Source organism: Ctenopharyngodon idella, chromosome 21, assembly GCF_019924925.1.
Source record: "Ctenopharyngodon idella isolate HZGC_01 chromosome 21, HZGC01, whole genome shotgun sequence".
NCBI lineage: Eukaryota > Metazoa > Chordata > Actinopteri > Cypriniformes > Xenocyprididae > Ctenopharyngodon > Ctenopharyngodon idella.
Window position 1 is genome coordinate 26,188,089 of NC_067240.1, and position 21,294 is coordinate 26,209,382.

At 37.2% G+C, this 21,294-nt stretch overlaps 1 protein-coding gene and 1 long non-coding RNA gene across 9 annotated transcripts in view; one reads left to right on the forward strand and one right to left on the reverse strand.

Annotated features, from left to right (window-relative positions):
* The window catches only part of LOC127504095 (rho GTPase-activating protein 26-like), a 115,384-nt gene extending 95,521 nt beyond the window's left edge, over nt 1–19,863 (reverse strand). For 3 of the 8 annotated variants that reach the window (XM_051878518.1, XM_051878521.1, XM_051878517.1), the window contains exon 1: nt 19,329–19,863. In XM_051878518.1, coding sequence (XP_051734478.1) covers nt 19,329–19,482 — 154 coding nt within the window. In that variant the 5' untranslated portion in view covers nt 19,483–19,863. The remainder of the gene's footprint in view (nt 1–19,328) is intronic. The other 5 variants (XM_051878523.1, XM_051878520.1, XM_051878519.1 and 2 more) reach the window with 2 other exon arrangements.
* The window catches only part of LOC127504122 (uncharacterized), a 1,137,365-nt gene that overhangs the window by 193,847 nt on the left and 922,224 nt on the right, over nt 1–21,294 (forward strand). The gene's annotated exons all lie outside the window — the stretch shown is intronic.

A 21,294-nucleotide genomic window follows, 5' to 3' on the forward strand; every position in this document is an offset into this window, starting at 1 on the left:
CAATGAACATACTTCATTTTTATACTGAGCTATTAAAATGAAGAAAAAGAAAAGTGTATAAGCAGCAGCTCTATACGTTAGAATATTAATTGGCCATAATTATGTTGAATAAACAATGAATATTAATTTTTATACTGAGATATTTAAATTAAAAAAAAAGGAAAACTGTAGAAATGGCAGAATCACGTTATTAAAAAGACTTTTTAAGATTACATTTACCATCATCTATTGCCGCTCAGATTTCGCTCCCCTAGTGACGTAGAAAGGGGATCTTATTATAATATTACCGCCCCATAATCTGCATGTTTCCACCCACAGCGACGCCATTTTGTTTTCGCAAGTGAGGCAAATCTGCAGATGAAGAAAATATAAGTGTTTTTAAGTAATGCAATGTGTTTCTTCGGTTCAGGCAGCTCCACTTTCCGTGTGCTTTCCCTTAGCCTCCATACGCTCTATTATTTTATGCTAGCACAAACAGAAGTTGTGTTTGACAGAAATGTATCAGTGTTACTTATGACTCACCCACAAAACAGCTTAGACTACTAATGTGATGTCATTTTACGTCAGACTGCTTCACAAACGAGGGTCAATTCAACGCTGGATTTGCACAAAAGGTTAACATGACGGCACATGCTAGTCGATGAGTTGAATCAACTCCACAGCAACTACATAAATTTATCCACTAAACATTCAGAAATGTCCAGTTTCATTCTAAAAGTTGTAACTTCTTCCTGAGTCTCTCCATCAGTGTCGACTCCGGTTTGAACAATGTAAGGCTGAACACCGTTACTGACAATCGTCATTTTGGCTGCGTGAGATTCTCCAGCTTTGTTGTTGTTGAGCAACCGAAGCACGAGCTGTTAAAGCTCCTCCCTCTTCTGGAAAGGGGGCCGGGAGCAGCAGCTCATTTGCATTTAAAGGGACACACACAAAACGTTGTGTTTTTGCTCACACCCAAATAGGGTCAAATTTGACAAGCTATAATAAATGATCTGTGGGGTATTTTGAGCTGAAACTTCACAGACACATTCTGGGGACACCAGAGACTTATATTACATCTTGTGAAAAGGGGCATAATAGGTCTTAATAGGTTTTGACAACGTTGTCGTCTGTAGGCGGGAAAATGCAAAGAAAATATTTTAATACATATTTGTCGTATAAACATACCCTAAAATTTGTTTAAAACATGTTTCTCGAATCCTTATCCTGCCTGGCATTAGTTAAACAATCAGGTAGTCCCTCCACAAACTCATGCCATTGGGGCATGTCAATATTGCCAAACTCATGTCAGTATTGCTGTGATTGGCAGTGTCTGTTTCAACCTTTGTTCATTGTATTCACAATTAAATTATATAAGGTGAAAAATCATATGATCCCATGAAGTTTATGAGACAATAATACATGGGAGACTGACATTTGTTTGACTGCATCTTTTAAACGAAGATTTATATCAGCACATTCTTCAAATTTTTGAATTTTTATACAATGAATTGGCTTTGGTTTATTTATACTGTGAATTGACCAAGATGAAGCATCTGAGAATGCATCTCATCTTGTAAACGGTTTAATAAGGTTATGCATCAAGAGGAGCTCTGTCAATACTGAGCTTAGGCAAGATCTCAGACTACAGCCTTGGCTGTTGAGGTTTTGGATCAGAGCACAGGTGCTAATCACCAAATCGCTCTGTGTTGATCCACAAATCGCTCCCAGATTTCACCCGCGGCTCACTTTCAAAAGCAAGCACAAGGCTTGAATTTTGAAAATCTCCATGCCCAACAGTATTCCTCGAACCCCTAGAGGGGGTTGTGTGGAGATTAAAAAACTGTCAGCAGGGGTTATTTTTGGATCTGTACGAGAGGGAAATGGCCCAGGAGCTTGCCTGCGCTCTCCCTCTCATTGCCAGTGTGTTGTGGTTTGTTTGAGTTGGCATGTGGAGTGCCAGCAGCAGCCTGGGGCCTCCCTGCTCACAGTCCAGAGAGCCGGGCTCGCCTGCCTCCTCCAGAGACCACCGAGGTAATGCGGGGGTGGCACCCATCTGTCATCTCTGGCTTTAGATTAGAGCGACGTTAAAAAAGCAAGGTGTAATGCAAATAATTATTTGAATTCTCTTTTTAGCCAATCAAAAAAATGTAAGGGTGACACTAGCTGCCCTGAAATAATAACAAAGAAAAAAAGCCTAATTAAAATTCTTTAAAAACTAGTGTGGCTTCCTTTCCCTTTCCCTTGTGGGAAAAGCATACTTATACTTTTAAAAAGAATACTTATTATTGAAATAATATAATTAAAAACATATATACTGTACTTATGTGCAAACTGAAAGTAATGTTTTCAGACACATCATTGCATGCTATCTATAATTAAATGTATTCAAGATTAAATGTATATTAAATGCAATTAGTTGAACTTAGTGCTTTTTGACTCACTTATGTAGGGACACAAGGACATTGTTATGTAATTTCATAATTACTTCTATTGTATTTGAAATATGGTTAAAGTGTAAAATAGACTTTAAACTTGGTCATGAAATTATTCTTCTTTCATTACACTTAAGAGGCCTTTTATTTCATCAATATTGTATTATATGTATGTACATTTGTTAAAAAATAAATATATACTTACACGATTTGAAGTACACTACAAGTGCACATTCAATACAATTAAGCACACTTTTTCTTAAGAATATCAGATAATTTTAAGTTTTTGTGACAAAGCAAGATTGTAAAATGGCATGTGGTTGGCACCCAAAATCATAATGATATTTATGAATTAATTCATCATAATAATTCCTAATCAATTTATTTAGATTTTTTTTTTTTTACCTTGAAATATATATATATATATATATATATATGTATATATATTCCATTTTAGTTAGGTGCTGCCTACAGTACGATTCTAAGCAAGAAGGACTCCTTTGCAGAAAATGCCTTGGACAGCTGACCTTTGGCCTACGTTGAATCCATATCCTATAGAAAGCATTCTTTTAGTCTGTACAGTAATGATAGTTGCGATGTGGCTGAATGGGATCAGGTATCTGATCGCCGGCCCTTGTGACTGCTTGCTGACACAGCGCTTTTGTTCAAACTGATGGCCTGGCCAGTAAAAGTCTGTAACAGAAGATAAGAGCTGATGACAGACCCTCTGCAGCCCAGTCAACGATCCTGGTTAATTATTCATCCGTTTGCCTCACAGAATGACCTGCAGAGTGAATTCCTTTTCACACTGCCTCAGTCCAGCAAATCATCAATTCCTTCACTATAAAATAGGATTAATTTTTACCTGAAATAAGGAGAACCCTTGTGATAAAGAAGCACATGTTAGCATACTTTTAAAAAGAGTTATATTACGGAAATAATATATTTTAAAAGAATATATTTAAGCACAAACTAAATATAATGTTTTCGGACACTTTATAGACTTAAGTACATCTTTATACATTCTTGCATATTTCTGTTTTCTTTGAAATATGGTTAAAGTGCACTGTTGAATGACAAGCATTTACGGTAAACTAAAATATACTTCAATGTAAATTCTATTGAAACGTACTTTAAAGTACGTTGAAATGTACTTTAAAGTAAAACTTTTAATTTGGCAATATTACAAAGAGCACTTTTTAAAATGTAAGTAAGTTTTTTTAAATATATATTTTGGTTTTGGTACTACTAGTAACTGTAATATCTATGGCATTAAGGAGTAAACTGTTTACACCTGGTATTATGATGAGTTTTGGTCAATCGGATCACAAGTAGACGAGGGAGACACATTTTGGATGTGTGTGCAGCACAGAAATCGGCGCGCAGGTCTTCTTGTGCTTGAATGGTTTAAAGTAATATTTAAATGCACACAAAGGAATCAATAAGAGGAACAAGTATCTGATTCCTGACCTTAAGTATCCGATTCCAGAACTGGAATCAATTTTCGATTCCCAACCCTATCTATGGGCCGGTAAATGTATGGGTTTTTTCAGATCTTTCGGTCTAATGGACAAAACAAGCTTGCTCAATTTATATAAGAACACGCACGGAGATGACAGAAAACACACGGAGAGCATCAGCTTTAGTTTCTTCTCTGATAGCCAAAAGACCACTCCGAACATGGAAAGTGTTACAAATCAGGAATGGTGAGAGAACATTGTGCTTGGTATGTTTTTCGTCTTCAAACCAAACTTGGGTCTCCAGCCAACAAAGTTTAAATCCCGTCTGGCTAGCGCGCTTCCCATGTTTACGCGTTAGGTCAGTAGGTGGAGAGTAGGTGAACTTTTGCAGCTGTTTGACGCATTCGACCGCATGAGTGTTTACATTACAAAAGCAATCCGGTCGATTGCGTTTTCGACTACCTCTGGAAGTGGTTGAAAGTGGACAAGCTCAAAACGTTTTAAGCCCAAAGTATACTTCACTTTTTACGCGTATGCGAGGGTCAGCGTACAGGTTTTGTCATCAGAAGAGTATGAGCGTAATGTACGTGCACCGCCGGATTTTTGTAAGTAGACAAAAATCTGAAATGTTTGTCTTCATCAAGGCAATTTGGGCTATGGCTAACCTACTGTTTCTGTGGCTAAGCTAATGCTCTAAATATAAATGTGAATAATGCTATATTATAATTATTATTTTTAAAAACTCCACCCAATATCAAAACAAAGACTGCAAAATGCAAGAATAAAGTGGCCAGCAGCTCATTAGTGAAACTATTCTAGTGAGAACTGAAAACTTTCAGGCACCTATTAAAAGACAATAAACTACTTGAAAACAGTACTTCAATCTGATATAAAAGCTATAATAATACATAAAAGCTATAATAATTTCTCACACATTCTTTTTCTGTCTCTAATTAACCATGATGGAACCCGTCTGAAACAGTTCTTCTAACATCAGCAGCTTTTCAGATTTAGCTTTCAAAGTGTAGCTTTAGCGGTTGAGCCTGCGGTCTTTGGTTTAAAGACATGTAAACGAAAAAACAAAACAAATCAAGCATTCATTAGAAAAGCTAATGAGAAGAACTTGATCACCTATCGAATGTCAGCAGGACATTTCAAGTCCCTGCCTCATCTCCAAGGGGCTGAGAATATCTGGACCTCAACGGTTCTGTCCGGTCCAGCCAGGCCCTGTGAACACTGGCCCATTGTCTTACTGCGCTCCTCCTGGGGACTCACTGGTTCTACACATCGAGTTAGGACATGGGAGAGCAGCCCCGAGCCACAATGATCAGCATTCAGAAAGAGACAGAGAGAGTTAAGTAACCAAAGGGGACTTTACCCAAAGCCCACACATTTTACAGATTTGGAAAAGAGGAATTTGGGATGGTGACTGTAGTGGATGACTGATGAGTAAGAGTAAGAATATACATATTATGCAGGCAAAAATCACAGTCAGAACAAACAGTAAAGTTCATCTCTAAATCTATCAAAGTTCTGCAGAATTCTGAGTGATATGTTCTGAAATTCCAAAGTGCTTACAGCAATTTCTGGGATTGTCAGATGGAACAAAGGCCTGTGTTCTTAGCAATACTCAGTACTGTCTCATGCCTGAACACCCACTTCCCCTTTGTTCCTGTGCCGTCAACAGGCCAAAGAGAGGTTTTTACTGTATAACAGACAGTGAAGGGGCTGACTATGGAGCATTTGGCTCAATGACTGGGAAAATTCATTATTAACAACATCTGTCTGAATTTCCTACATGTCAAAAAACACCTGCGTTTTGCTTTCCTCCCCAGATGAGACAGCAAATACTGGAAACGCTGAACGTGACACCTACAGCAAGTCTCAGCAACACGCTAATTAAGCTCAAATGTGGCAGGTTGCAATTAGAGCTGTGAGCAAAATACAGAAGTGCTTTCGCCAACTGATTTTTTTGTTCTACGCCTTGTTGCGGGTCTACATATAAGAGAACATTTAACCATTTGGACACTTGTTATTTTAAACAGAGCCTGTGGTATAATGATACCATGCTATTAGTTACTGTGGTTACTCATCAAGTCAGAGTTCATGGAATGGAATTATATGTTCCGCTTGAGGCCAAAACCTGGGTTTTAAATTTCCATTGTGTTGGTAAACTGTACATTGAGCGAAGCTTATTTTCAACACAGTCTTTTCCACAACCCAGGCCCATTGGAAAAACATGCCTCTACCTACATGTTTGCAGAACTCAAAAAACGCACCTATATATATACAATTGACTGCAATTGTCAGCTGAAATGAACACTAGAGGCACGTAAAAATGCAACAGCTTTTATTCCTTTTCAAACAAATTATGATTACGGGGCAGATTATCAAATAAAGACTTATTTTCACACTTTCCTTGAACAATACTATGCTATGACCTCAAAATGCTTTACCATAGCACATGATTTGCCGATGTAGTAAACTTGCTCGGTAGCTCACCTGGTAGAGTATTGAGCTTAGGTATGAGTCCTGTGAAACACGAGTCACAATGAAAGAGCTCAAAGACGAATGTAGAAGCAAGCTAAACTGACATGGCTGTTTCAGCAAATGTGTTTTTTATCTAGTTTTTTTTTTTTTTAATCTAAAACTATCAGTTATGTTTAGGGTAGGGTTTAAACATGATAGTGCATTAAAGGATTAGTTCACTTCTGATTTAAAATTTCCTGATAATTTACTCACCCCCATGTCATCCAAAATGTCTTCCTTTCTTCAGTCGAAAAGAAATAAAGGTTTTTGAGGAAAACATTTTTCTCCATATAGTGGACTTCAACAGCTACCAACATGTTGAAGGTCCAAATTGCTGTTTCAATGCAGCTTCAAAGGGCTCTACATGATCCCAGACAAGGAATAGGGGTCTTATCTCGCAAAACGATTGGTCATTTTCTACAAAAAATAAAAATGTATATACTTTTTAACCACAAATGCTTGTCTTGCACTGCTCTGCAATGCGCCATGCATTACGTAATCACGTTGGAAAGGTCATGCGTGACGTAGGTGGAACTAAAGTGGTTGGGCAAAAATCTCATTTTCTTCCTAAAATTCAAAATCGTCCGACATCATTGTTTTACCTTTTTTTAAAGGACGTTAGACCATGTGGATCGTGTAGAGCCCTTTGAAGCTGCATTGAAACTGCAATTTGGACCTTCAACCCGTTGAACCCCAGTGAACTCCACTATATGGAGAAAAATCCTGGAATGTTTTCCTCAAAAACCTTAATTTCTTTTTGAATGAAGAAAGAAAGACATGAATATCTTGGATGACATGGGGGTGAGTAAATTAATTCTGAAATTTTAATTCTGAGGTGAACTAATCCTTTAACCTTTTAGAGCCACTCACTGGACATTTCATTTTCGAAATGCCGCGATACATACGTAATAAAACATTGCCAGATTCACGTTCAAGGGTTTTATTGATCAGTTGTTGATTGGAATGTGGAAATAGAGTGTTGTATACTGAAGGTAGATCTGAATGTGATTCTATTAACTGCAGCATGGCCTTGTACATCAGAGATTTGAGTCATATTACAGGAAAAGTTATGACAATTTAATAAAAAAATGCAAGGTCAAACAAATGTTACTAAAACGTTTGCACAATGAATCAATTACAATAAGTACAGTAACATATATTAAGAAAATAATATCAAAGGGTAAGAGTTTGTCTTTTAGCTAAAAGCTAAGCTAACAGATATGGATCACAAAACTTATTCATTTGCAAAGAGATTTGGTTAATCAGCTCAAAAAAAGCATCCCTTAATTTGCATTTGTTTGTCTGCGCTTCTCCAATGGCACATTTTGACAGTCTTAGCTTCTGTTTAATGCACACAGTGTGGATAAGCTACAACAGGTAAACATGTCAGCTGTATGGATGCTAGGGCTGGGTTGACAATATTTTCAATTGGTGCTAAACAAAACCTAGAACCATCTCAATCAGCTCCCTAGTTCAGTAGTCAGTAGACACTGATCAGGGAGTCGGCCATTTTAAGGTCTGTCTCAGTTGCAAAATCCTACCAGTGCATTGAAACTTTTACTCCCTAAAAAGTCACAAAATGCACTGTGAAAACCAGGGAGAATTGATGCTCACTATGTTCCCTTAACGGAAGTTCTGAAGCGCAAAACTTAAATCACGTGAGCCAACTCACTACACATAACGACACAGGATAGACGTTTTGTTTTGTTTTTTTTTTTAAATACAAACCATTTTTTAAATATATTTCAGGATAAACATACATCGCTAGGCAGGTAATGAACACAATTCTAGCTAGCATGTATAATGTATTTACGCCTGAAATGTTGCACGTATATGTAACAAGCAAAGTATTTATCATAATGTACTAGTGATGTTGTACAATGAGGACGTTGCTGCCATGTTGCCGGAAATAGAGTCATCAGGGTCCCAATGTTTAGTAAGCCAGGGTCTTTACTGTCCTTACCAGTGGCCGAATTCAAGTACACAGTATACTGATTCACGACCTAGGAAGCTAATGAGCTGATTGACACACACCCCTAGTTATAGCACACAAAATAAACATAAATGAACATCAGAAGGTATGTTGAAATAAACAGTACAACTCCTAATCGCTCAATCAGTGTTTCAAATGTGGAAAAATGTCAATAGAGCAGCTTGTAAACAATATGTAACGCAACATTTACCTCAGGAAAGCCATTCAAAGTCCATAGCCCATTTAGAAAAAATAACTCTAGAGAGGAGCATTTTGATAATATGCACTATATATTACATATTCATTATATTGAACCTCTTGTCTTTATTGTTTAATGTATCTTTGAATAAATCTGTCATGAAGTTTTATTGCAGCTACAGTTTAAATGTCTATATTTCAACAAGTTGTAAACATAAAGTTAATATAAAAACTTTTTTTGACTGTTGATTATTGAATAAATTTGATTAATAAAGAAATAAATCACAAGAAGCCCCAACTCGTGCCTAACGACGCCCCTTTATCTGTTCTACATTCACTGTAAACCACGACTTCACTGTGAAAGTGGTTTAACCAATTAGAATCAAGGACCAGGACTATCTGTTTTATAATTAAAGTTTCAGTATTACTATTATATTAGCCGTACTACCACTGGTAATCTCTCATATAAAGGCTTCCAGAGTTTCTTTTGGCTCTTTTATTCCTTTAAACTCACTGAACTGCAGGAATAATTTCCTGTGCAGGTACCTAAATGCATTTCACAACCAGCTGGACAGCAGTGAGGACACATTCATGAAGCAATCCAAGAAAACATCTCCTGCGTCCTCTCTCTGCCCTCCAACTCATTAACTTTTATGGTACAGCAGGAGAATTTTAAAATAAGATCAATTTAATGTGTAACAGAACTTAAGCTGTGGCACACGCACACAAAATCTCACACAGGCTGAGCTAGTTTCCAAACCACACGGGGTTCCTCGACCCCTGAGTGCTGTGGCTCTCTAATTAAAAAGCCCTGGCAAAGCTTACTAATGAAACCTGCAGAAGCCTCTGAGTTAACACAGGTCATGTTCAAGCAAAAGTTCATCTAAGTCCACAGAGCAGGTTCAAAACAATAAATCTAGAGCTCCTGCATCAATTTACCTTTGTTGGAGTTCTGTTTCAACATTAAAGGACTAGTTCATCCAAAAACAGTTCGCTCTCATGTTGTTATAAACCTGTATGGCTTTCTTTCTTTCATGAAGCACAAAGAAGATATTTTGAAGAATGTCCAAGCTGCTCTTTATTAAAAGTTATACTGAAGAGCATAAGGAGAGTTATAAGTGTTTTTTTTTAATAGAGCTGCAAAATTCTGAACAGACAACTAAATAAAATAGCATGTAATTCTGACAAAATATTAATTATGCAGTATATTTAAAAACGTTAATTAGAATGAATTATTTAAAAAAAAAATGTTTGAATGAATGATTCAATGACTCATTCATAAGGACTTCACTTGTTTCATTACTGGATGAATCAGCATTTTTTTAACAAATCACTTGAATGAATGATTCAATGACTCACTCATAAATACTTCACTTGTTTCATTACTGGATGAACTGGTGTTTTTTAACAAATCTCTTGAATGAATGATTTTATGACAAATACATTTTCAACAGTCACTTGTTGCCACCTACTAGTGTAACAATGTAATCAATAATCATTAATTGAAGCGCCAAGTTACATTCAAAAGATGTGCTCTATTTTGATCGCTACCGTAGACATGTGAATGAAAAGACCACTCTCTCTGGCTCAGCGACAGCGCCAACACAGATTTGAATGTTCCGTTGTTCCGTTTTGTCAAAGGTTTAATAGACATAGCAAAATCATTGTCATTTAGGAATAAAATCACATTTTACATAGAAATATTTATTAAATTGAAAATAAAAATCTATTTATTGTTTATTTATCTAACAAATCTATTTCAGCTTGACAGCACTTTTGTCATTGTATGAAAATTAAAGGGATAGTTCATCCTAAAATCAAAATAAAGTCATTATTTACTCACCCTGGTGTTGTTCTAATGCCGTATGCCCTTCTTTCTTTTTCAGACTGCAAAAAGATAATATTTAAAAAAAAATGTCCCACTTGCACTTGTCCATATAACAGCAGTGAATAGCTATCAAGCTTTTTAAAAAAGACGCCTATTTCAAGTGTTTTGGGGGTATACGATCGGGTTCTGAGAAAAACAAAGCAAAATTTAATGTATTATTTAACGAAAATCCTGACCTTGGACTTTCATGCTCAACTGTGTGTTTGTGAGACTCTATTAGAGCTGAGGCATAACTGCACTAGAACAATACCAGAGTGAGTAAATGATAGAGGTGTGACGAGATTAAAATGTGACGAGATTTCTCGTCGAGGTGAAAAGCTGTCTCACGAAATTGCTATGACAGAGTGTGGGGGTGAAATTAGAATAGAATATGCCACCGCTACATTTATAACTCCTTCACTGTTGTTTTGCTTTTTATAGAGATAAAAAACATTTAATTCTGTTGGATAACTGTCGTTTCCATCCAAGACAAGCTGCAGAGTCGTATGTAGTGCAGCAGGAATCAGAGTTCACTGATCATGTGACGAGAGTAAGTGACGAGATGACTAACAAGACCATGGCGGAAGATTAGTTGCACAACAGAGCCTAAGCATCTGACAAATGTCTTATCTTGTAGAATCTGCTCTCAGCACCTCCGCTCCCTATTCACAGAGTGAGCGTGATCGTGAAACTGAAAGAGAAAGTAAAACGCGAGCGCACATTCACATGCAATTTCAATACCCCGTATTTTGAAAGCGGCTCCCTGATGCATGCAGGTATCTCCCAGTACGAAAGCTATCTTAGGCTGGGCTGTGTATAGTTGTAATCATCTCTCAGCTCTGTATCATGCTTGAAGAAATATTTGGTCTCTATTTGCACTTTGAATATTGAGAGTTCTTTGATTATTGTTGCACTTATTGTTTGCACAATAAGACTAAGAGAAAACTGTTATTCATTTTTATTTATACTGTTTTTATTTCTATCATCAATTTGTGGAAAGGAGTTCAGTCAGGAGGTCAAAAGTTGTAGAAGCTCATAATTCATGTGCATTTCTAAGGTCTGAAGAGACTCGTGAAATCATACAGGAGAGAAGCCAGTGTGTTGAGTTTGTGGTTTGGAGTTTGTTGTCTTTTACTGCATATGATAATTCATACTCAGAAAGTAGAACTGAAATGATATTCTTTACAAGATGATTAGTTAAAACATTTCAAATGCACCTGCAGACTATTTTTCTAGTCATGTATTTCGTCATTGAGGATTTCTATATTTTAAAATAATGTGTAAAAATCTTGTCTCGTTTTCATAAACTCAATCTCGTGTCTCATCTTGTGAGCTGTCTCGTCACACCCCTAGTAAATGATGACTTCATTTTCATTTTAGGGTGAACTGTCCCTTTAACAGCTTAAACATTTTGCAAAATATCTCCTTTTGTGTTTGACAGAAGAAAGAAAACCAGGTTGGGTTTTTAGAACAAGAGAGTGAGTAAATAAAACTTTTTTATTTTTATTTTTTTATTTTTTTTATGTTTGTGTGACTATTCCATTTCGTTAGGCAAAAAGAAAAAAAAAGTTAAAATGTAAGACAGACATGACAAGACTGGTAGCTCAATTTGTAGTGTGGAGAGATTGTGACACATGCTATGAATTCATGAAGGATGTTTTGGTCAGAGGCCACTCAATTGTGGAGCACTGAACTAAACAGGAAGTCTTAACCAGTGAGAATGTGTGTGCGAGTCCAATGCATCAAAAGTGTGGAATGGTTCCTCTTTATAAGCGTTCCTGAATTACCACCCATTAGCTAAAGGCCTCGTACTTCACAGAATACAAGAAAAAACTGCTTATCCCAGAGCAGACGGCCTAAAACCACAAACAAGCAGCCATGAGTCGATATATTGCCTCCACTCCACAAATTTATGCCTCTTGACACTTCAAAGAAGCTGTGAGAAGAATGAATTTTTTTTTTGCTACTCTACAGAAAATAAAAGGCTAAATTCTGTCCGAGAATCAGGCCAAAACATTCAGGAATGCTCCCCCACAATTTAAAGGGTTAGTTCACCCAAAAGTGAAAATTCTGTCATTAATTACTCACCCTCATGTCATTCCACACCTGTAAGACCTTCGTTCAACTTCAGAACACAAATTAAGATATTTTTGATTAAATTTGAGAGATTTCTGTCACTCCAACGACATGAGGGTGAGTAATTAATTACAGAATTTTCATTTTTGGGTGAACTAACCCTTTAAGGCAAATGGCTATGTATTCCAATTACCAGCTAGAGGACAAATTAATTTAAGAGAAGGAACATGCCAACCATACATTATTAATGCATCTGGAGGCAACACCATCACTTATAATGAGTGTCTCCATCAAAGATGCTAGATTGATTGTAATCCTGAGTTTAAGAGCACACCTCATGCAATTATGATCTCATAGTATATCTGAGTTACTCTATTAAAGAGGATAATCCTACTAACGATAATCCTGCTTCACTCAAGCTCAACGCGACAGACTGAACCCATGTCAGCTATCGCTGGTTGCCTCCAGACACGAAGGTCTGAGATTATAGGGCGACAGTAATTATCAAGCAGAGTCTGCCCTAATTTCCCTTCCAGCCCACTCCTCACTGAGCACAAACCAAGCAAAACACACACGCTGTTTCTTTGTTCTCCTCTCATGCGTTAATCTGTGGATGTGCCCTGATCTCTCTAGAGAAGCACTACTGAATGTATCTTCTCCCCATTCACAGCTGTGCGGTGTGAAAACAGCCTCATCTATGGGGAAGTAACACGTTCTCTTTCCGTTCATAATCTGTGGAAACTCTCTGCAGTGTGTGAAACAGTGACTCAACTTTGTAAAGACCCCCCGTGGTGAAAATCAAGTTTTTAATGTTGTTTATATGTCTGTGTGGTGTTTTTAATATGCTTTTAAGACTTTCTCATTAAGACTGCAGTGTACCAAAAGGCAGTCTCAAAAACGTGCCCTTCTCTCCTGTCGTCACAAACTTGTAACCGATCCTTGTAACCAATCCCGTCAACGGGCTTTCCTATCATTATTTCTAAAGATGCTGATTTTCATAAGGCAGCTGTCTGACTCTTAGATGGCGAACGGGAACATGGTTTGAGTAACATTATCAATACATTTTTAGCTGTTTGATTACGTAATTAAGCCAAAGGCTAATCATATCAATTACCGTTATGTCGACATTTATTCAAATTCTGAATTGATTATATATAGCCTGGAAAACAAGCAATGACATCTCCCTTTATAATCACTAAAAAGCTGTCGCTCAGTTCATTGTGATCTCACAAAGTTCCATTATAATCAATGAAGCTGTCTACACTGTACAATGAATCTCGCATCACGTCCACACTTTGTTAATGAGAGGATTCGTGAGCGTGCAGAACTCACCACTGAACAAAAACTGTGGATTCTTAAACTTAAACACGTCTGATTGGTCACTGTGTTCAAGAGATCAACAAATATGTCTGTAATTGGCTACATTGCTCACCACTGCAAAAACATGTAGTAAACAGAAAGATTTCTCCAGAACACAAACACAAATATGCACTGGAGCGTTTCCCAAATGTGCTCTTGCTTTTGTTTGAGGGTGCTTAGCACCTGCTTAGAACCAGGCCTGCCTACAACTGGCTTTTTTTTTAATCAGTTTATAGTATGGTTGAATTAAACCAATATTTCCACTTGCCATTGTGTAACTTTCACTACAGTTGACCGAGTGGATCAGGTAGTCCGAGCTGGTGTGATTGAGTGGAGATGGGGACTAATTTGCATATTCATGGATCTGCATATACTAAATGAAGCAAGGGTGTAGAGTTACATTCAAGCTATTTTAAAGGGGACCTATTATGCCCCTTTTCACAAGATGTAGGGTAAATTCAGGGTGATTGGGACACTTTTTGCCATTGAGATGAATTGAAAAGTGTCCCAATCAACCTGAATTCACCCTAATATAAGTCTCTGGTGTTCCCAGAAAGTGTCTGTGAAGTTTCAGCTCAAAATACCCCACAGATCATTTATTATAGCTTGTCAAATTTGACCCTATTTGGGTGTGAGCAAAAACACTCTGTTTTTGTGTGTTCCTTTAAATGCAAATGAGCTGCTTCTCTCGGCCCCCTTTCCAGAAGAGGGTGGAGCTTTAACAGCTTGTGCTTCGGTTGTTCAACAACAACAAAGCTGGAGAATCTCACGCAGCCAAAATGCAGCCTTACATTGTTCAAACCGAAGTTGGACACTGATGGAGAAACTCAGGAAGAAGTTACAGCTTTTAGAATGCAACTGGACATTTCTGAATGATTAGTGGATAAATTTATGTAGCTGCTGTGGAGTTGATTCAACTCAGCGACTAGCATGTGCCGTCATGTTAATCTTTTGTGCAAATCTAGCATTGAATTGACCCTCGTTTGTGAAGCAGTCTGGCATAAAATGACGCCATGGCAACAACACTCTACTACAATTCTTCCTCTTCTCTAAAGCAGCCCAACATGGCCTTTGTTGTGTGTTCCAGGGTTTATGTAAAATGTTTGTCATGTCACCAACCCAGGAAGAAGCTTGTTGTAGTCCCTACTAGCCGTTTGTTGTAGTCCTTAAACAGAGAATTCTGTAAAAGAAAATATCTCCCTCTCCATTGAACTTTGAGCATGGTAACTTTGCAGATGCTTTGGAGATCTAAACTCATTTGAAAACTACTTTTTATAACTCCTTCAAATCTTATTTATGGGGACAGACCCCACAGTAAATTTGCACCCTGACTTTCCAACAATCCATGAGCCACAATATCATGTTAGTCACTCTGAGAAGAAGAAAAAAAAACATAAAAATGATTCCAGGAAAAGGCCACATTTTCATGCTAAAAACTGTATGACGGCGATGCACAGGCCCATTAAAGGTTATCGTGTCCTGATGTCTGTGAATTAGTCACAGCTCAAAACGTACTGCAGCTCTGGGCTCATTGATCAAGGACAGCTGACAGCGGTGACGCAGTGATATGGAGCAGCCATTCACACTGCTCTACAGAGGTTCAGAGGTGATCGGCCCTCTCAGGACAGAAGCAAAAAAGTGAAGGGAAATCACAAATGAGTCACTGGTGGAATGAAGCAAGGCAATCTCATTCACACATCTACTTAAGTAAAAAAAAGAGAAAGGGCAGGCTGACAGGGAATTCAGGCATTGTGATATACTGAGTACTGTGTAACAAAGTTGTGAAAAGTGTGAATCTACCCTTTGGACGTAGCAACCAAACAATAGTGATTAAACTCCAACTCACAACTTTACAAGCCATAATCATTTAGAAGAAATGTGACTTCAGTGATATTGGTACACAATTAACTTTATGTTTATTGACTGGCTTCACAATTGTATTTAAATCTCATAGCCTTATGATCTGAGCCATAGAGACCAGAATATTCTAGTGACTCTTTTGATTGGGTTAGTACTTAAAGGGGACCTATTATGCCTCTTTATACAAGATGTAATTTAAGTCTCAGGTGTCTCCAGAATGTGTCTGTGAAGTTTCAGCTCAAAATACCCCACAGATCATTTATTATACCATGTTGTAAATACCCATTTTTGAGTGTTAGCAAAAACAGGCTGTTTTCGTGCATGTGCCTTTAAATGCAAATGAGCTGCTGCTCCCCGCCCCCTTTCCATGATCACAGCTCCTGCCTGCATTGGATACTCTGCCAAATACTAAAAAGACATCTGCTTGGTTTAGATTATCACCTATATCGCGATCACTCTCACGGACAGTGCACTTCTTCTTCATCATGAAAGATTATTATCTGCATGCATTTTAAACAAATATCAGTTTAAAGTACTAATTTATCGGGGTTTTTTTACACATCTGAAGCACACTCACAGAAAGCAGGCTGTCAGACGGCACGTCTCGTGAGTATTAAACTAACTTCTCTTTCATGTTTTATTGTGTTTAAACTGTCAAATACACACAAGGTTATGTCAAAAACACAAAGTTCACATAAACACGGTCGGTCGGTTATGTCTGTGAACATAAACAGCAGAGACAGAAATCACATGTGTATATTAGATCTGTGTCACATTCCCTTCAAAAATAAAACGAATCCACTGCATCTCTTAGATGTCGGGAATAAAAAATGAAGACTGTTATGTTCACTCTTACATCCAACAACAAAACACCTCAATCGCGTAACAGACATCGTTGTCGCTACAGCAGCTCCGGCGTCGAGAAAATGGCGGACTGTGTACAACTGGCTAAGGGCGGAGTCTATGCTAATACAGCAGTGCGTCCATCAACAGCCGTGGGCGGGGCCTGTACAATGTGACATCATATTGCTCAGAAAATTAAAATGGCTTGTCCTATGAGACTGTTGAGGATTTATGGGGATTCAAAAAAGGAGTGGGTGAATTTTTTTTAATTATAGGGTGGTTGTGTACACACTGCTGACACACATTTATGTTCACACCATCATGTAAAAGTGAATTTTGCATAATAGGTCCCCTTTAATGTAACAAAGAACCTTATTGAAAAGTGTTACCGTAATGAACCACCTAACAACCAAAAGAACATTCTAGCATCCTTAGCAACTGCATAACAAGGCTCAAGCACCCATCCACATCACTGCAGTGCAGTGTTTTCACCATGCACACCACTTTTTATATATACTTCAAGCAAAAGACAACATACTTAGAGTAACTGCAAAAAAAAAAAAAAAACTTGACAAATAACAATTACTGTTACCCTATACCATACATGTCAAAGAATGACATGCTTCCCCTATGAAACAGTCCTTCCTCATGCCATTATTTGGGTAAACATGAGTCGCTGGGAACATTTGCTTACAACCTTTGAATTCTCTACCTCAACTCACCATCTGTCTTTTAATGTCAATTAGGATATCAGAATACATCTGTATGGAGTACAAGACCTGTAATTAGTGTTTGTGGGGTATTAAACATGATTTCAGGTCTCAGACTGTGGGAAGAAGCTCTATGTTGACATGAAATATGAAGTTAGTGTGCTAAGTATTTATGAAGCAAGTGACAGGTCACACATGGCATAAGCTATTGAGTGGATCAGGGCTCTGTCAAAACATCAGCAATGGATAAAGAGGACAGGAGGGGTTTGGTCTCATGTGGATCCAACAATTTGTAATTATTTTACGTTTTGGCAAATGAATGGCAAATTCGTGCAAATGTCATTTGTACATTTTCATACAACCAGCTCACGCCCCATCGACAAATTATAGGTAGGGATCCACCATATCGGTATCAGTCAATATATGTTCATTTTTAATGTTATCATTATCAGCCCAATAAGAAAATTCGGCCGATACATTAAAGCCGATAAATAATGGATTATTTCCTTTAGCTGAGACACTTCAGATGCGCACTGTTCGCCATGATGGTTTTGAATTGCTTGAAATATGATTGAAATCACTTAAAATACAGTTAAGTACTGCACAAGTCTGTCATATAGGATACATACAATTATAATGAGAACATTATAATTGTGTGCTTGGGACATGGCTTTTAATGATGAAATTTTTGTCCTTGTAATCAGGCTGTCAAAAATTATATAAAAATTTGGATTTAGATTTATCGGCCAATATATTAGTTATCAGCTTTCAAATATAAAGAATTATCGTTATCGGCCAAAATTTTCAGTTACACTTTATTTTAAGGTGTCAGTATTACAGTGTAATTATACATTTAAGTACTGAGTAATAATAATTAACTGCATGTACTTACTATAGGTTTAGGGTGAGGATTTGGTTTAGGGTTAATTGCATTGTAATTATGCATAATTTATAGTTAATACTACAGTAACTACATGTACACTGTAAAATAAAGTGTTACTAAATTTTCATACTGGTGCATCCCTAAGTATAGGTTTTCCTACATTCTATGAATTTGTACAAAATTGCATTTCCTTATGAGATCAAATATCAAGCTGACTTATTTTACAAAGAAATTGCTGATTTTTAGCAAAAGCATTAATAGAGAAACAAGAGAAACTTAACATGCAAAAATCTTCATTCCAAGGGCTTGAAAGCAAAGTTTTTCCATCTTTAATCAGGATTTTCTCTGACAAATGTCATTAAAACTGATGATTCAGTATTAGAAACCACATCAAAGAGGAGGCTTTTTCCAGTTATACAACTTTATATAACAAACCATCAGGAATTTACAGCTGTCAAATTTTTGAGCTGTGACACACCTCAGTATTGTGTTCAACACCTTACGTCTTAGGACATGTCTCTTGGGTCAACACAGAGAGCTGGTTTGATATCAATTCCAACTGGATGTAAGTTCTAGAAAGCGCTCGTTCTGCAGTGTCAGTGTGTTTGTTTTGAAAGGTAATGGGGAGTGGAGTGGAAATTTCAGGCGGGTATGTAACTGTGGGTCATTGCGGGAGATCAGTGTGACAGTGTGATTCACTTCTGAAATGCTAGTTGAACCTGTTCAAAGTTAATGTATGAAGTACTGGTGTGCTAGAACAAGTGTAAACCTGAAGGGAAATTACTTAATTATAATTAAAATAATTGGAGAAAAAAACAAAGCTCTGGGGGGAAAAAAGTTTGAGAACATTTTTTAGTGTGACTTAAGAATCTAAATACTTTTTTGGGGCCACTGGATGTGATTTTAATTCATAATTGTCTTAAAAGTGACAGCTTATTCAAAGGAAATGACTTCTGCAAACACACTTAAAAGTAGTTTTACAAATGTTAAGCTCTCTACTAGCTATGTCTTGGCATTAAGTAACAATAACTGACTCTTTAAGGACTTACTTACATAATAATCGAACTTTGTTTCGTTGTTTGTGTAATAAACAAACTGTTACAGGTTAATAAGCAAAGTACATGCCCCCCACATTCATAAGCAAGCAAACATCTTACTTTTCAGGGCTTGAATTAAAGCTTTCCCATCCTTGATCAGCTCCTTGATGAACTTATTGGTCTTCTCTAATTCCATTTCATGAGACTTCAGCCTCTCTCGGAATTGCGGGCTGTCCAAATAGCAGTCGCTGAACTCTAACGCAGGCAATCCCATACTTGCTCCAGCTCCACAGACCAGGACAATCGTGTAATGCGATGCAGATGCAAGTTAAACGCAACTTTAACTAATAATAAAAGGCACAGAAGTGAAAACTACATAGCTGTAGTCGGAAACGGATGCTGTCTGACAAAAATCACAAGTGCATCTCTTCTACAAATCCGCTGCTGGGAAAAAAATGTAAAATATTTGGAGCGATCTGTCTATCAAGGGAATCCGCGGAATACCCGTGCGCTTCTCATGACGACGTCATAATGTTCCGCTGTGGGGTGATGATAAAACAAAACGCGGTAATTGCGGACTCCTGCTTGGGCGTTTTTAAACGCGTTTGTACCAACCTACCATGAAGCGGATAATCCTGTGATTGTCATGTCTTTCGGCCAATAGTGTCGCGGAATTCCGAAGCGGGCTGTGAACGCGGTACGCACGCTTTGTATGCGACAGGGGAAGAACGTGATTGGTTGGATGGTCATGAGCGATGATGTCACAACGATGCGGGGATTTCATATTAGTTTCAGTTCACACATATTTCTCATTGTATAACCTATTGTATAGATAGAATTTTACAATATAGGTTATACAGTGGGAAATAGATAGATAGATAGATAGATAGATAGATAGATAGATAGATAGATGTTATTAAGATGTCAGTTTTACATACATTCTAAATCATAAACATCTTAAAGACATTTTCTAAAGGTCTATTTAACATCTGACAGGAAAGGTCAGACGTATTGCAGATGAGCAAAAATACATCTAACAGATGTAAACACGCACATCAAATAGACGTCTCTGAGATGTATGCTATCAGGGATAATAGATAGATAGATGTTATTAAGATGTCAGTTTTACATACATTCTAAATCATAAACATCTTAAAGACATCTTCTAAACGTCTATTTGACATCTGACAGGAAACGTCCTATAGATGTATTGCAAATGAGCAAACACTCTAAAAAAATACGTTTTCCAGATGTAAACACGCACATCAAATAGACGTCTCTGAGATGTACGTGTGCTATCAGGGATGATAGATAGATAGATAGATAGATAGATAGATAGATAGATAGATAGATAGATAGATAGATAGACAGATAGACGTTATTAAGATGTCAGTTTTACAAACATTCTAAATCATAAACATCTTAAAGACATCTTCTAAACGTCTATTTGACATCTGACAGGAAACGTCCTATACGTATTGCAAATGAGCAAACACTCTAAAAAAAATACGTCTTTCAGATGTAAACACGCACATCAAATAGACGTCTCTGAGATGTATGCTATCAGGGATAGATAGATAGATAGATAGATAGATAGATAGATAGATAGATAGATCTGGAAAGCATCTGCTGTTTACAAACATCTGATAGACGTCTTTAAGATGTCAGTTTTACATACATTCTAAATCATAAACATCTTAAAGACATTTTCTAAAGACGTATTGCAGATGAGCAAAAATACATCTAACAGATGTAAACACGCACATCAAATAGACGTCTCTGAGATGTACGTGTGCTGTCAGATAGATAGATAGATAGATAGGTAGATAGACAGATCTGATAGCACACGTACATCTCAGAGACGTCTATTTGATGTGCGTTTACATTTGTTAGACGTATTTTTTAGAGTATTTGCTCATCTGCAATACATCTGACATGTCCTGTCAGATGTCAAATAGACGTTTAGAAGATGTCTTTAATATGTTTATGATTTAGAATGTATGTAAAACTGACATCTTAAAGATGTCTATCAGATGTTTGTAAACAGCATATGCTTTCCAGATGAAGAGATCTTTAACATCTCGCA